This window comes from Lepidochelys kempii, chromosome 9, assembly GCF_965140265.1.
Source record: "Lepidochelys kempii isolate rLepKem1 chromosome 9, rLepKem1.hap2, whole genome shotgun sequence".
Lineage (NCBI taxonomy): Eukaryota > Metazoa > Chordata > Testudines > Cheloniidae > Lepidochelys > Lepidochelys kempii.
This window is the reverse complement of record NC_133264.1, coordinates 47,604,767-47,621,849: the sequence shown is the minus strand read 5'-3', so window position 1 is coordinate 47,621,849 and position 17,083 is coordinate 47,604,767. Positions and strand designations below refer to the sequence as shown.

Below are 17,083 nucleotides of genomic sequence, written 5' to 3'. Positions count from 1 at the left end.
ATTCCAAGCTGTTATTAATGGTGACCTGCATCATCTGCTGCTGCTGCTCCCATGGGATCTTCCCTCCTGAGCTTGGGTCTGAAAGGGAAAGCCTCTTTTTTTCCCAGATACTTGGTGTTGTGAACTGTATTTATTGATCTTCATTTGAACAATCTGTTCATAAGGCTTAAACCTGTCCTCTCCTCCTCTTTAGTAAGCGACTGTCCCAGCCTGCTGGAGGCCTTCTGGACTCTATCACTAATATTTTTGGGTAGGTTAGAACACCTTCACCTTTTCTTGTTTATATATTGGTTTCAATGTACACCAGAATTTTCGTGATCTAAGGAATAGAGATGTCATAATGTCAGCCTTTCTTCTAGTTTCTGCTTTTTTTTCTTTTTGTTCTCCTCAACTTCCTGTTTCTTCCATCTTGACGTATGCTGACCTCTGACCTTTCCCTCCAGTCTATCTGAGTCTTCCCTTTTGGGACATCACTCTTCTGATGCTGCCAGGTGAAATCATTATCCACTCTTAGTCCAGCATGTGAATATATGACACTGAAGTAATGTGGAACCCAGCTTCACTACCCTGATAAGTCTTCAGATGTTCATAACACTGGCTAGAAACTTTCCAGTTAGCAATTCAGGCAGTCCTTCTGAATGGAGCAGTATGTGGATTTGGTTCTTTTTAATGACAGTGCAGTAGTCAGCACCTCACTGGCTGGGGTCTCTTCTCCAGTGACTGTGCTGTAGTCAGACCCTCTAAGTGGAGTCCTGCATTAGGTGGAAGGTCTTTCTTTAAGACAGTTTTGGAGTCTGAGCTTTCAAACAGGGTACTCCACTGGCTGGGATCTTCTCACAGCCACAGTAGTGCAGTCTGAACTAGACACAATGGTGGGGTTGCAGTCTGTCCCTCTATACTCATTGTGATGTTTACATTGTTTGACTCAGTACAAGAAAAGATGACTGCTCAGACATTAGCTGGTAGTGAATTTGATAGTGTGGGAGCAAACTAAGGTTAAACTAGGTAAGAGAGAGTGCAGGCATGAACTGATGCATACTGCCATGTGAGAGAATACAATGTAATCTGATAAAATGCAGTCTTGCAAGGAGTGGGGGAAAGAATAAAGTAAGGATTTTGGCCCTGTGTCTCATCCACCCCACAGTGATAGTTGGGCTCATCCAGGTCTGTGCCTGCCACTTTGAGAAGAACTGCATCCACTCTTCTATTTAACGTATTTTTCTTTGTGTCCCATCGCAGGAGGCGCTCTCTGTCCTCATTTCCCGCTCCCCAGGAAAATGTAGACGTGCATCCAGGTTCCAGTAAAGAAGTGAGAGTGCCCACTACTGCAGTGTATGTCTTTGTAAGTATATCCAGGAACTACAAGATTCTTCAGACACTTCCTGCTTAAGAGGAGGAGAATTTGACCTTTGAGTAGCAAATGCTATCTAGAATAATATGGCTCTGCTTGTTTAAACTGTTCCAGATAATGTTTTAAATCTAGAAGATGACTCGTGAATTGGCAAGGCAGCTAGGTCCATTTAATCCATATTGACTTTACTCTCAGCCTAGATATCCACCTAAAACAAAAATTCACTCAGGTGCATGCATCCTTCATGCTTTTAATGTTCCTCCTTTTGTGGTCATAGTTAAGTTTATGTACATCTTGCTGAGGTCAATGATGACTAGTAAAAGATCTGAGTGCACAAAAGAATCGCACTCCTATTACCCTTTCAGCTCCCAACAGTCTCTTTGTCCCATCATACTATAGCAGTGCTGTGATTGCGGGAGAGGCTGCTGACAATATAGGATAAGTTCAGTGCCTGTTATCCACAGTGTAAGGAAGCATGGCCCTGAATGTCATCCAACAGAACCGATTAAGGAGTTTACGGTGTTGGGGTGTCTTGATTTGTGGTGTGTGTGATCTCAAGTTTTCAAGCTGAGACCTCTTGTATATGTTATGGAATGGTGAGGCCACTTTTGAATCTGAGTCTGTGCAAGGCAACTCTACGTTGTTCATTTTATAGCTGGAAAATTGAAGCAAACTCTTGTGAACCAGTTACTTGCTTTGAATGCTCATGTAATAGAGATGGTTGCTGAATGGTGAAAGAAATCCCAGAGATTTCCTATACCGCTCCTACTACCTGGGTAATTCACCTGAATTTTTGTGGTATTCTGATTTGTTTAATGTAGGCTTTGCTAATTTTATTTAGTATGGGCCTTCTGCATATGAAAGATGATCACATTTGGGCTAGATCACGATTGTGTGCAGCCTACTCTTCAGCAAGCTCTGTATGGTGCTACAGTCTGACAGTTCTCTTTGGTGCTGATGTCATTTGGGGTGGCTGTGATTGTGCTTTTTGTTCACGCTCCCCCAAGGATGCACATGATGGAGAAGTGAACGCAGTGCAATTCAGTCCTGCTTCCCGGTTACTAGCAACAGGAGGCATGGATCGGAGAGTTAAACTCTGGGAAGTCTTTGGAGGTAAGTGTCTGCTCTGAGTTATTGTGTGAAGAGACATAGGCATAAAGAGCACTTTGTGTTTTATACCAAATTTAGAATCCCATACAGTTGACTCATACAAAATGGATTTCCCCTAAAGTTTTTAACTCAGTTGCTGGTGTTTAAGTTGAGCATGCTGTTTTACAGTTCCAGACAAACACTATATAAGTGTGAAGCAGTTATGTTAGGTCAGCCGAAATATACTCGAAACGGGGGAGTAAAGCCAGGCTCAAGCAAACTGATCAAAAGCCGTTGCCACTTATGTAATTCATTTTTGTGTTGCTGTGGTAATTGTCCAGTGTGTTGGCCAAATGGATCTAACCCAGAAGTTCAAATCCTTCCCCCTATTTGTATCCAATTCACTGCTTAATTGTTTCTTTCTGCATACAGATAGGTGCGAACTGAAAAGTTCTCTCTCTGGCAGTAACGCAGGGATTACGAGTATCGAATTTGACAGTGCTGTGAGTATTTGTATAATACCCATAGTCTGTGTTTGGGGAGAAATTAATTGCAGTAGCTTGTGCTCGGCTACCAGTTTCACACACATGCTTTGAAATACATCCCCAAACAAACAAGTTAAAATACTTGTAGGAATACCTGACAAACATTTTAAAATATAGTACAAAACTTTTTCATACAGTAGGCTGAACTCTAGTTTCAAAGGGACACGTCAGTGAATTAAGCTTAACCCAAATTAAGGCCACTGTATTATGAATAGGGGTATGTCTACACTTAAAACACTATAGCAGCACTGCTGAAGCACTTCAGCATGGACAGACACTACAACAGAGGAGGGCAAACTGTGGCCCATGAGCCACATCCGGCCTGCGGGACCCTCCTGGCCGGCCCTTGAGCTCCTGGCCGGGGAGGCTAGCCCCAGGATCCTCCCCTGCTGTTCCCACTCCCCCGCAGCCTCAGCTCACCGTGCTGCCAGCCCTCTAGGCGGTGGGGCTGCAAGCTCCTGCCAGGCAGCATGGCTGCAAGAGCCGCCAGCCTGCCCCGGTGCTCTAGACTGCATGGTGGTATGGCTGGCTCCGGCCAGGCGGTAAGGCTGCCAGTCCTGGTGCTCTGAACGGCATGGTAAGGGGGCAAGGAGTGGGGGGGAGGGGTTGGATAAGGGGCAGGGGGTCCCTGGGGCAGTCGGGATAGGGAGTAGGGGGCGGTTGGATGGGGCGGAGGTTCTGGGAGGGCGGGCGGTCAGGGGATGGGGAATGGGGGGGTTGGATAGGCATGGGAGTCTATCCATGGGGGGGTGGGTGTGGATAGGGGACGATAGGGGATGTAGATAGGGGACCACAAGAAGGATGTGGATAAATTGGAAACAGTCCAGCAAAGGGCAACAAAAATGATTAGGGGTCTGGAACACATGACTTATGAGGAGAGGCTGAGGGAACTGGGATTGTTTAGTCTGCAGAAGAGAAGAATGAGGGGGGATCTGATAGCTGCTTTCAACTACCTGAGAGGTGGTTCCAGAGAGGATGGTTCTAGACTATTCTCAGTGGTGGAAGAGGACAGGACAAGGAGTAATGGTCTCAAGTTGCAGTGGGGGATATTAGGAAAAACTTTTTCACTAGGAGGGTGGTGAAACACTGGAATGCGTTTGCCTAGGGAGGTGGTAAAATCTCCTTCCTTAGAAGTTTTTAAGGTCAGGCTTGACAAAGCCCTGGCTGGGATGATTTAATTGGGGATTGGTCCTGCTTTTGAGCAGGGGGTTGGACTAGATGACCTCCTGAGGTCCCTTCCAACCCTGATATTCTATGATTCTATGATGATGGGGGGGTGTGGATAGGTGGTAAGGGGACAAGGCGCAGGGGGTGTTGGATGGGTCGGGTGTTCTGAGCGGGGCAGTCAGGGGATGGGAAGTGGGAGGGGATGAATAGAGGGCGGGGGCCAGGCTGTTTGGGAAGGCACAGCCTTCCCTACCTGGCCCTCCATACAGTTTCGGAACCTCGATGTGGCCCTCAGGCCAAAAAGTTTGCCCACCCCTGCACTACAGCAACGGGAGGGGTTCTACCATTGCTGTAGTTACTCCACCTCCCCGGGAGGCAGTAGCTAAATCAATGGAAGAATTGTTCTGTCTACACCGGAGGTTAGATCATCATAGCTTTGTCTCGAGGTGTTGATTTTTCACACCCCTTAGAATCATAGCTATGCCAATGTAAGTTCCCGGTGTAGACCAGCCCTAGGAATATCCACATGGGTTTAATGCAGTTTAATTTATCCATTTCAAATTCACACCTGTAGGTAATTTGGATTAACTTTCCTGAGTCATTCCCCTCTTCACCCCACCCCATAGACAAGCCCTAGAACTCTGATCTGCACTTCACTTTTCAGAAGATAAACAGAATCCAGTCATCTGGGCTACTGGGAATTTTAAAATGAGCTAGGTCTTACCCCAGCTGTGAATTTCCACTGCTGCCTTATGAGCTCCTTGAAACTACTAGAGTTGTATGTATCTGCTCCTGTTTTATGCATTGAGAAATGTTTATAACTTGGTGGTGAGGTTTAGATGCCTCTCTGAGGTCTGTGATGAATAGTAAAAGGTCTGACTGCCTGAAGGATTACACTTCCATCACCCTTTCAACTCCCAGCAATTTCTCACCCATCATAACCCAGCAATGCTGTGACTGGGGGAGTGTTTGCTGACAAATTGTGATGTGTTCAGTTCATGTTCCCTAGAGCATCACAGGCACAATTCTGATCTGCATCCAACAGAACCAGTCAAAGGAGTATGGAGTTTTGGAGGTGCATATCTGGGTACATGATCTCAAACTTTCTTGCTGAGACCTCTTTCACCATGTATGAACTAAGGCCAAGTTTGAAGCCATCTTTACAGCTTAGCATTTCTGTGCTTTCACATTATTGATACACCTTCAAAAACATCTTACGTTGGTCTTCACCAGTTCACCAGAGTCCGCAAACTGGGGCTCCCCCTCCGGGGGGTGCAGAGGAATGTCAAGGGGGACACAGCAGGCCAGGGAAGGAGCGCATGTCATGTAAGCCCTGCTCTACCCCCAGTTCTGCTGTGGGCCCAGTCCCAGCCACCCAGACGCTAAAAGTCTGGTTACTCGCAGTAACCGGTCTCCACCCCTGGAGGGTGGGAAGAGCAGCAGCAGTTGCTGCTGCTGGAGCCTGGAGGAGCACTCAGGCGGCTACAGTGAGAGAGGTATCACTTTCTCCTGCCCTGAGCGCAGCTCCCTTTCCCTTGCCTCACTCACACACATCCCCAGAGTGTGGCTCCCCCTCCTCCGTTATGCCCCACTAAACCCTCGCCCCGACTCCCGGGGGGGGGCGGTGAGGGTGTGGACTGGGCAAGGGGGGGGTTGTGATTGAGAAAGTTTGGGGACCACTGCACTAGAGGGTTGTCTGGTGTTGCTAACCTGTTTGGAGAAACTTGTTCTGGTGTAGGTGGCTTGATCATATTGCAGATCTTGTCAGAACAGATGCATTCTGGGTTCCATGATATTTTTTCTGAATCAGTCACCTGACACTGACAGGCACAAGCCTTGTCCTTCTGGGATTTTTCTTGAGAAATAACTTTGCCATACAGTGTCTTGAAATATGATCTCTGTCTAGAGTGAAAGGAAGGAGCCACCACCCTCAGGATACCTGTATACCCATTTGTCCATCTCCTGACCAGAACTTACTTAGTTTCAACTACCTCTGTTGAGAACCCGGTAGATGGGAGTGAAATTGACAAGAATCAGGCGAGCCTCACTCTGCAGTTTGGGTCAGCTAGGCCCAACAGCGGGGGCAGATGCTGGAGCTATTTGTGGGGAAGGAGAGCCAAAAAATAGTCTGGGTAAAGGCACAGTAGGAGAAAACCCCGCCATCCTTGCAGCAGTAAGGAGGTTATGAGTAGAAATGGTCTGGAAAGAATGTCCCTTCCTCCCAGCACTGTGGCCACTATTCCTTTTATAGCCAATTGTTCGGGAATGAAAAAATTACATCTTTGTTGAAAATGTCTTGAAAATCTTCTTCATCCAAACTAATTGGTGCTTCCCTCCGCCAGTTGCTTTCTTAGCAGTATGGCAGTAAAGTGAACCCTGTGGATTGTCTGTTCTAATGACTATCCCATAGTATTGAGACTTGCTGGGTGTAGTAGTTTACTTCTTTCAGTCACTGTGGGAAATTGACTTAAATCCCTCCTGTTTCCACAGGGCTCCTATCTCTTAGCAGCTTCAAATGACTTTGCCAGCAGAATCTGGACTGTAGATGACTATCGGTTACGGGTGAGTCTCCTGCAAAAGTCAAGCAATGTGTAGGCTCTTTCTGACCAGTATTCTCATTTATGTTCTTACAAAGGACACTGAAAAATTGTGGATTCCACTGTTTTAGGATCTTGCCAAAGTGGGGTTCGTTTTTTTTTTTCTTTTTGCTCTCTTGCAAAACATTAATTGGATTTTTATCCCTTTTTTTAATTGAAGAGAGCCTTTACAGCATAACCTGATGTGCAACACTGGCCTCTGCACATAGCCTCACAGAAACCTCTCCAGATAAATAGCGACCAAATATATGAACTTTCCTCTGCACATAGGAAGTATTAACTTTAGAACCATTTAAATGTTAAGATACAGCAGTCTTAAGGACCCAAAGGCTGTAACATGGTTCAGGGATTTAGTTAAAACACAGTTCTATTTCCTAGACTAGATGCATGTTAACTGAGTAGGTGCCAGCCTGGGTCCCTGACTCAATTGTTGGAGTAGACAAGCCCTGAAGCACTAGTCTCTAATCAGGATACTTAACAAAAGACTAATCTCTTGCTCATGTTCTTCCTCCACCTCTTCAGAATGGACTCTTTGGCCCTTGTCCAAAGAAGGACATGCCTGTGATCTCCCTAGGCTGAAAAGTGCTCTCTTCCCTTAGCAGAGAAAACTGTCTAAGAGGCTTCAGTTATTCCTGCTCCTGGACATGATCCTTGTTCTTAAATTTTTATTTTAGGAATATTTCACCAAACATTATTTGGCATGCTGCCTCTAACCCAAGATATGTTTAGTTGCTCTTACAAGCTGTCGCATACACAATCTGGCATGAAGCATTTTGGAATAGCCAGGCCTGTTCCCTTTCTGACACAGAAGCTCTGCTGTCATTTCTGCACTGGTTAGCCTCTCACGCTCTTCAGGCATTAGAAGTGAACTTGAATCTCTCTCTTTGCCCCATGTTGCATTATTTGCTCTGTAGATCTTCAGCATTTTACGTATTGTTCTAAAGTACACCTACAATATAATTCACTTGATTGCTTTTAATATGAAGATATTTATCTCCAGAATGTTAGATCTTGTATGGGAAACCTTCCTGAACATGTCAAAATCTTTGCAGCTTTAGATCGGCCCAAAAATCCTACCATCAGATAGAAACAAAGGTGTATAACAGTTTAATAGATCATCATTAAGAATATGATTGTCACAAAGGTCATGGATTTCATGACTTTCTGGGAAGTCCATGACTACTTCTGCGCCAGGACTGGAGCAGCTGTCAGTCCCAGGGCTGCTGGAGCAGCTGTCCAGTGACCAGCACAGTGGCTAGGGTTGGGTCAAGCCCTGTGGGGCTGAAGCAGGGTATTCCCACCCCAAGCCGAGCATTTGTAGTAAAGGTCAGGGACAGGTTGTTGGGCAGTAAACAAAAATTCACAAAAGCCATGACCTGTCCCTGACTTTTGCTAAAACTACCTGTGACAGAATCTTAACGTTAATCATTATTAACTTTGTGTGAAAAGTCCCCATGCAAAACTCCCCTCAGTCTTCACAAGATCTTTCTGCAATTTTCCAGTGTCCCTTCAGGCTTTGGGTCAGTACCATCACTGCTCACTGAGTTAATACAGCACATTGACTTCCTTGTCTGAATGGGTTTGGTGCATGGATTTATCATAGAATCATAGAATATCAGGGTTGGAAGTGACCTCAGGAGGTCATCTAGTCCAATCCCCTGCTCAAAGCAGGACCAATCCCCAATTTTTTTCCCAGATCCCTAAATGGCCCCCTCAAGGATTGAACTCACAACCTTGGGTTTAGCAGGCCAATGCTCAAACCACTGAGCTATCCCTCCCTCCTATCTTTCTTGCATGTTCATTGAGGGCAGTTGAGTTGATTTGATATTAAATCCTGCATCAAACTACCTATTTATAAACAAGTATTCACTTGCTAATGGCAGTGCATCAAGGGTGGTAATGGAATATTCTTCAAGGTTATAAATATCCTCTCCATAAAATTGTGGTATCCAGAGATTAACTGTCATGTTGCAACCACTGAGACAATCCATGACCTTTCGGTTTTAGTGCTGTGCAATAATTTTTCAGTTCCTCACTCTGCTCCCATTTCACTTCCATTTTTAAGTCTTCTGGTGGTTCTGTAGTTCATGTAGCAGTGTGCAAGTCAGAAGTTCAGTGACTAACAGTAGAAGATTTGATTTTTGGGAAGGATTGCTCTCTGATCACTTTCCCTGTTCCCGGCAGTCTATCCTCTTATGCTACATTAGTTCTATGATTGACAAAAAAGTATCTAATAACTTGTGGTGATTGTACTTCATGTTCCAACGGGCCCTGACTGCAGTTGGCATCAGACAGAAACAGTCATGGAAATCTGCTGATAGGAGCAATTCTCTAATTTCTGGAGATCTCCGGCTTTCAAGCTGAGACTTCAGAGTTAACACTAGATCCCTTTTTCCTTTACTTGACAGTCAGCTTCTGAAATCTGGAGACACCATCATTCCAACTCTTACTATGCTTTAGTCCATCCCCTGGTCTATCCTTTAAGACTGTTGTAGTTACCATCCTTCCAACCAAGGTTACTAGGAGTGGTAGAAAAGAGTCATAGATTTCAGAAGAACTACTCCTTAACTAGTGAAAGGAGTTGCAATTGAGGGAGAGAGTATCTCCAACCCAGAGGGAGTACTCTTGGCACTTGCTGACTCATGGAGAAGCAGACTGGGAGTCAAAACTACATTCTGTTTAACCTGAATGGAAAGAGGAGCGCTTTTTTTTTTTGGTGACCCATGCCTCTAGTCAAACATTAGACTAAGGTGGGAGGAGTTGAATCAAAGACTTTGTCCCTGTTAAGCTGCTGAATGGCAAGATCATAGCCATGAGGACAAGAAGCAATTGTAGCTGAAACTGCTCATTTACACCATGTAAATCTTCTCTCCCCAGCACACACTGACAGGTCACAGTGGGAAGGTTTTGTCAGCCAAGTTCTTGCTGGATAATGCACGCATCGTGTCGGGGAGTCATGACCGGACCCTCAAGCTCTGGGACCTGCGCAGCAAAGTTTGTAAGGAAACCATTTCCACCCCAGCACCAACGTCCTTCTGTCTTTCGCACACCTCTTATTCCCTTTAGTGGATGTAAACAAAAGTTTTACTTCAGCTTAATTGTTTTATTCTCTTAGTCTCCAAAAAGCAGGAAATTGCAGCCATACTGCTTTTTGATGATATTCTGATCTTCGGTATTGCAAGCTAAGCAGGGTCAGGCCTGGCTGTTACCTGGATGGGAAACCTAAGAAAAGACCATATGCTACAGTGAAAAGCATTGCTGATTGAGTAGGCCACTGCATTCTAGACCCTCTTGTCCATCAAACTGTAGAAAGTTGGAGGCAGGTCAGACCTTACAACCCTGGGTTGGTCTTAAGTTCCCTCTTGAAATCCCTCCAATTCCTGCCTCCAATGAAGCAAATGGCAGGATTCAGTTTTTCCATAGCAGAAACATTTGCCTTAAAATATTTTCCTGGTTTCTTCAGTACAACTTGGCACAGAGACAGCCTTTCTCCCCCAGCGTCCTACACTCTTTTTTGTGTATAAAGGGGAGTGTGTCATGTTGCTCATCCATGATTTGTTTGACTAATTATGAAGTGGTGGTAAAACACCTTATACAGTTGTAGAGATGTTGGGCATGGTAGTCAAGTGGTTCAGGGGAATAATGTGCTGTTGGGGATTTTGGATTCTCAGTAATCAGTTTCTTCTAAGACAGAGCTCACCTGTCCCCACCCCACCGCCCATGACCCCAAACTCCTCTCAGGGCAGTAGTTTCAGTGCAGCTACAGAATTTTGATGTTTGCTGTTGTGTGACTTTTAAATACTGCTATCAACTTGTACAGCACAATGGGAATGAGACTGTGTTGTTAGTGACACCTCCCTCCCCCTTTTTTTTCTTAAAGGTATAAAAACAGTATTTGCAGGATCAAGCTGCAATGATATAGTGTGCACAGAGCAGTGTGTGATGAGTGGACATTTTGACAAGAAGATTCGCTTCTGGGACATCAGGTAAAACTATCCTCTGACACGGGTTAGATTCTCTAGCAATTTAATGCTAAAGAACATAAGATGAATCTGTGAATTGTGACCCTTCCATTCTTTGAGTTCTCCATTGCTTGGAATATTTATTACAGGAATATGAGGAAGTCATCAAGAATAAATAACCTTTTTGCACATGATAGAACTGCTGTTTTGATCTCTGAGCTATTAGTAGCATGTTGTGTTATATATTGACAGCAGATTAGCCCCTGAGTAAGGAAATATCTTGCATTGTTCTCTTATCTTTCTGGCCAGTTTTAAGTATCCCTAGCTGGTTCTGAAGGAAGTTCTGAACAGTCCTTGGCTAGGGACAAAATATCCACAATGTGAGACTTTAGTTGGGAAATAAGAAAAATGTGGAAGTGGATAATGAATAAGTGGATACTTATTCTCCTATCCCCATGCACCGGGGCAAGTCTAGGATACAGATTTTGATGCTCATGTGACAGGATCTATTCTGAGGGAATTCTGTGCTTAAAAAATAAAAATTCTGCATATTTTATTTGTCAATAAATAAATGTGAGGGCTCCAGCATGGTAGTGCGGAGCACAGGCACTGGCTGCACGGAGATGAGAGATCACCGTGCTCTGGGAGCCCGAAATGACATGCCTGGGCTGCTGTGGAGGGGCACTTGACCCCCTCTTGCGGTTTCCTTTTGCTTCCTTGTCAGAGAATCATTTGTCTGCGGGGGATGGGAATTCTGGTCGCGCACAGTGGCACAGTGTTCCTCCAGGAGTAAAGATCCTTGATGCCTAGTTACCCATGCTGTTTCCTGTCTTCAGGACTGAGAGCATAGTGCAGGAGCTGGAACTGTTTGGGAGGATCACAGCTTTAGACCTGAACCCAGAGAGAACAGAGCTCTTGACCTGTTCCCGAGATGATATGCTGAAGATCATTGATTTGCGAGTCAATGCTGTCAAACAGACTTTCAGGTGAGTGTGATCCCAGTAAGGTATGTGTCAGGTGGCTGGATTTTTGTGGCATAATTGTAACTTTGGTGTTGCCCTTGTCCTTTATGAATGAAACCTTCCAATTAGTCCCTCAATGGGGAGGTGAAAGCCTTTGGAGACATGTCTCTGACGATGTAGTTTGCACATTATCCATGAATTGACACCAAAGATCTATTTTGTCAAGATTTTGTCTCCACCTCTTCAAAGGAGACTGTTTGTCCCCCTCACTGGGGAGAAAAGTCCTTCTGATTAGGTTGGAGAAAGAGAGGTGGCTTGTGTTAAACAGAATGTAGAATTTATCTCAGTCAATGCAATAATCTTCATTTAGTCTTGAGGAGCTAGCTTTCCCAAGATTCATATTAAAAACGTAACTATCTGATTCCAACTTGTTTCAGTGCCCAGGGATTCAAATGTGGATCTGACTGGACCAGAGTCGTGTTCAGGTAAGAGGCCAAACTGGTGAGACTGAGTGAAGTTTGGGATGGGAGTGGGGGCCAGCTGTTTGGTTTATTGCAAATTCTGCAGTAACATTTGAGGGCAAAGTTCCAAACCAACATACGCTGTCAAGCAATTACCAGTCGGCAGCATGCATTGATTGCTTCTTGATCACTTGTGCTACAACGCAAGCAGTAGGGTAGCCATTAACACTAGTCATAGGACAAAAGGGGACACTTAGCACTGGGCAGTCAGCAAAACTGTTTTCAGACTTGGGTATCTACAATTAGACACCAAAAGAGCTCACCGTTTGTAAAAATCAGGAAAAAGGGAACAGCCAGTGTTCCATATAGTTTGCACACCCCCTATATTAAAACAAAGTTAATGTTGGAAAAACAAGCCTTGAAAAGCAAGAAAATGTCAGAATTAAGGTTGTCCATGGAACCTTAATTTGGCCCCCAGTGCATATTTATTATATCTTATTACAGTCTCCTTCCACCTTGGGCTTGTCATCCAATCTTCTCTTCTTCTCCACCCACTCCTAAGCCCCATGTGCCAGTCTCCTGGCTCAGCCAGTTCTTGGGTCTCCCTTCTGCTTTTGAGTTAGGCTACTTCCTCCTCCACACTGCCTGGACACCACCAGCAAGGGCATTGAGAGCAAAAGAGGGATAGTCACCTGGCTGCCAGTTCTGGTGCCCAATGTCATAGTAGCCAGGAATAGCAATTGCAGGGAATTCCTGTTCAGCCCCTGTGACCCTGGGCTGGAACATTCCACTATAGATGGAATCTTCAGAGAATTTAGCTGGCAAGTTCTAACACGTATCTACTGAGCATCTGTGAACTGCAGTTTTTCATAGGCTTTAATTTGTCTGAATCTGGGTAGCTTTTCATGGGAACAAGAAAAGGCACATCGCTGAAACCAGGGTGACAACCCCTCCCTTAGACTATATGTTCTTATTCCAAAGCGTGCAGGTGATAGAGCTTCTCAGTGAAATGTTGAAAGAATTGTTTTAATATGGAAACATTTTTCTAATATCCTTCTCAAACGATTGAACCATTTTTGCTGAAGTTCAAGTAAAAATTGTCAGTCTGGGACAGACACCTGACAAGGAAGACTTCAATCCGAATGGTTAATGTTTGGCAAAGTCAGAAGTAAATGAAAACAGGGTCTTTTAACAGGAATTGTTGTGGAACCTTAAGTATAGAACCAGTTCTGCTGATTTTTAAAAAACAAAAACCCACATTAAGATTTTTAAATATGACTAAGGGATTAAATATAAAACTAAAATAGAAAGGTTAAGATCTAAGCAATGGAACAGGTAAGGGTTTAAGGGTTAAATACTTAAAGCAATGAAAAAAGCTAGGGCTAAATTTAGTGTGTATAGGTATGGCTTATCCCAGGGGTCTCAAACGCAAATGACCACGAGGGCCACCTGAGGACTAATACATTGGCCCAAGGGCCGCACCACTGACCGTCCCCCTTCCCCGCTGCTCTGGCCCCGCCCCCCCACTCCACTCCTTCTCTGTCCCCATTCCAACCCCTTCCCTGAAATCCCAACTCCGCCCCCTCCCTGCTCCCAGGGGGCGCAGGAGGGGTGCAGGGTGTGACAAGGAGCTCAGGGCAGGGGGTCGGGGTGCAGGAGGGGTGTGGGGTGCAGCAGGGGGCTCAGGGCAGGGGGTTGGGGTGCGGCAGGGAGCTCAGGGCAGAGGGGTTGGGTGCAGGAGGAGTGCGGGGTGCAGCAGGGGGCTCAGGGCAGGGGTGCGGGGTGCAGGAGGGGTACAGGGGCTGGTCTGGCCCGGTGCACACCAAGGGCAGGGCAGGCTCCCTGCCTGCCCTGCCCCTGCACTGCTCCAGGAAGTGGCCAGGACCTGCGGCGGGGCACAGGGGTCTGTGTGTTGCCCTGGCCACTCCTCCAGGTAGCTCCTCCACAGCTCCCGTTGCCCAGGAATGGGGAACCACGGCCAATGGGGGAGGTACCTGGAGGAGCGGCCAGGGCAACACACAGGGCCCTGTGCCCCCGCCGAGGTTCCGGCTGCTTCCCGGAGTGGCGCCGGGGACAGGGAGGGAGCCTGCCCTGTCCCCGGTGGGCACCGGGCCAGAGCTGCTCTAGGTAAATGCTGAGGGGGTGCAGGGAGCTGGCAGGCTGCAGAAAATAACCCCGTAGGCCACGTGTTTGAGATCCCTGGCTTATCCTAACCACTTTGTTTAGGTTTAGGCGTCAACCTTCCCCATCACCTCCTTTTTTTCCCCCCTTGTAGATTACAAGCTTTCGGGGGGAGGAACTGTTTTATGTGTTAAAGGTGCCCACCACAAAGGAGCCCTTGGCTGCTATTATGATGGACTTTTTTTCGGTGTCTGATGTTAGGAATCGAATAGAATAATATACCTACCTTATATAGCACATCTTATTCATTGATCTCAAAGTGCTTTACAAAGGAGGTAAGCGTCGTTATCCCCATCTGAGGCACAGAGATGAAGTGACGTGCCACAGTCACCCTTTTGGCGTAAGTAGATTTCACAATCCGATGAAGTGAGCTGTAGCTCACGAAAGCTCATGCTCAGATAAATTGGTTAGTCTCTAAGGTGCCACAAGTACTCCTTTTCTTTTTACAAAAACCAATGTTTATCTTTAAATGCCAGCCACCCAGCGGTTACATCATCACGTGATCTGGAAACTTCTCGGTCTTGCTAATCAGTGTGGATAAGAGCTGGTGAAACTTTAATATTTGCAAGTGCAGACCACTAATGTCAATTTGCTTGTTTTGGAAACTCTAGAGATTAGCGTGGGGACAAAAGCTGCTAACTTAAAAATAAATTGTTTTTTCTCTTCTGCACTGAATGTGTTTCAATAGCCCTGATGGTAGCTACGTGGCAGGTGGTTCAGCTGATGGGGTCCTGTACATCTGGAATGTGCTCACTGGGAAAGTGGAAAGAACTCTCGCAAAGCATCACAGGTGAGACAGGAAGCTTGCAGACTAAACTGGTTCAGGGTCTGAGCTATGGCTGACATAGGACCTGTGGTGAGGAGACATGAGATTGCAAATGCGGAGTTCCATTCCCATACCAGTGTGCATGGGATATTTATGTGCAGCTTCTCTGTGGATTCATGGCAATAACCAGTGAAGTGGGAATTAAGGCTATGAAATTTGTGCTTTGTTGTCGGGTTGCTTGTTCACAATCAGGGCATTGAGTATCATATACTCTGAATATCCCTGGGAGGCTGTTACAAATGCAGGTATCATAAATAAGATCTGAAAATGAATGAGTTTTGGAAATTATGGAGTTTAATTTCTTTTGTCCTAAATGCTGCTATGAAATTAGAATCTCTTCTAAATTGACATCTGGCTTCCTTTCAGCTCCTCTATCAATGCAGTGGCATGGTCACCAGCCGGTGCACATGTGGTCAGTGTGGACAAAGGAAACAAGGCTGTCCTGTGGTCTGAATTTTGACTGGAAGGAGATGAAAGACAGTTTCAGATGTCTCTCACTGGGAGGATGCTAGTCCAGAGCTGGACAGAATGGAGGCCCAAGCCTAGATTCATCCTCCATGCATTTGGGCTTCATCCAATGGGCTTCACCTCTCAGAGGAGAGCTGTAATCAGGCAATCAAAGATGAGGAGCTGAAGGCGGAGCCCTTTACTGCCTAAAAGCATGCTGCTGGCCCTCAGGCTCAGCAAAGGGTCAGCTGATTTGGATGGCGAATACTACTAGTCATGCCTTGACATGCAGTATCTGTGCACTGGATGGAGCCGAAGGTACTAGCCAGATTCCCTCACCGGACAGCTGTGCCAAATACCCTATTATACAAGTGTATGTACAGCACTTCTGACTTGGAAGTGTTGGAAAGAAGTTTACCATGTATTCTGACCTAATGCACGTCCTGTTTCCCGTGTTCTGTTCCCATGGAGTAGCTTAGGCATGGGGTGAGGGCATTCTGAAACATGGACAGGGTGGGTCCTAGTCAGTCTGTAAAGTGATGGAACAGTTGTAAACTAATTTAAACATTTCTGTTGCTCTGGCAGTTCTGCCCCCTGTGGTGTTGGCTGAGTTTGGGGCTTCTCCAATTCTGACATGGTCTCTCTGGCAGTTGGTAATCTGAGAACTCCCTGCATCATTATGATCTGTATTTCAGGGAACTGTCCATTCTTCAGGGGTGATACATCTTTGTTAAAAGTCCCTCCAATAGCTCCTATAGCAGAAGTACTAAGAAGCGGGAGAAGGAGAATTTTAATTCGAATCAGTATATTTCCAGTTTTGTTGGCGTGGGGGGGAGGGGAGGGAAGAGAAGAGGTGTAACATCTGCAGTGGGGATGGTGGTGCTGCTGTGACAAGGAATGTATCCATACCAAGACTTCCAGTACCAGGAAATAAAGGTATAGTCTCTTCTGCTGTCCATCCATCCTTCTCTACTGGCGGCTGTTGGTGGAGCACAGGGGAGCAATGGGATTCAATCCTGAATGTAATGCTCTGGTGCTGGCGATCCCAGGCCACTTGCCTCCTTTCTGAGCACGTGCAATATTCTCCTTTGTGCTTGAGCCCTTCCTGTGCCATCAAACAGGGTTTACATCCTGTATCCTCAGGCATCTAAATATGTGAGGTGGTTGGAGGAGAGTTAACTTTTATGTTTTGTAACTTTTATCCAGCCAAACTTTTCCACCTCAGACGGGCCTCGGACAAGCCACCAGCGTTCTGTCATCTTTTTATTTGCACTTTATTTTGCTTCCTTCCTGAGCTTGTTTTCTAAGGAAGTGTTTTGACGGGTTAGGAAAGAGGGTTATTTCTAGGACAGAGGTCTCTCTCTAACCCAGGCTTTCATTCAGACAACTTCTGCAGAGGGGAGTTGAGATTATACAGGGCAAATCTTTTATTTATTCAGCTGCCCACTAGAACTTGATTGTAAATAAACCTGTGTTCTGCTTTTAAAACCCACAA

The 17,083-nt window shown here is 45.7% G+C and overlaps 1 protein-coding gene and 2 non-coding genes across 7 annotated transcripts in view; all 3 read left to right on the top strand.

Moving 5' to 3' along the window:
* ATG16L1 (autophagy related 16 like 1) overlaps positions 1-17,083 on the top strand; it is a 28,755-nt gene extending 11,672 nt beyond the window's left edge. For 3 of the 5 annotated variants that reach the window (XM_073360186.1, XM_073360190.1, XM_073360191.1), the window contains 12 exons: positions 194-250; positions 444-491; positions 1,240-1,342; positions 2,359-2,464; positions 2,873-2,943; positions 6,643-6,714; positions 9,627-9,747; positions 10,630-10,735; positions 11,548-11,697; positions 12,111-12,158; positions 15,004-15,105; positions 15,508-17,083. In XM_073360186.1, coding sequence (XP_073216287.1) covers positions 194-250; positions 444-491; positions 1,240-1,342; positions 2,359-2,464; positions 2,873-2,943; positions 6,643-6,714; positions 9,627-9,747; positions 10,630-10,735; positions 11,548-11,697; positions 12,111-12,158; positions 15,004-15,105; positions 15,508-15,601 — 1,078 coding nt within the window. In that variant the 3' untranslated portion in view covers positions 15,602-17,083. The remainder of the gene's footprint in view (positions 1-193; positions 251-443; positions 492-1,239; positions 1,343-2,358; positions 2,465-2,872; positions 2,944-6,642; positions 6,715-9,626; positions 9,748-10,629; positions 10,736-11,547; positions 11,698-12,110; positions 12,159-15,003; positions 15,106-15,507) is intronic. The other 2 variants (XM_073360188.1, XM_073360189.1) reach the window with 2 other exon arrangements.
* LOC140917820 (small Cajal body-specific RNA 6) lies at positions 1,653-1,926 on the top strand. The gene has a single exon (XR_012161011.1).
* Positions 5,004-5,270, top strand: LOC140917819 (small Cajal body-specific RNA 6). The gene has a single exon (XR_012161010.1).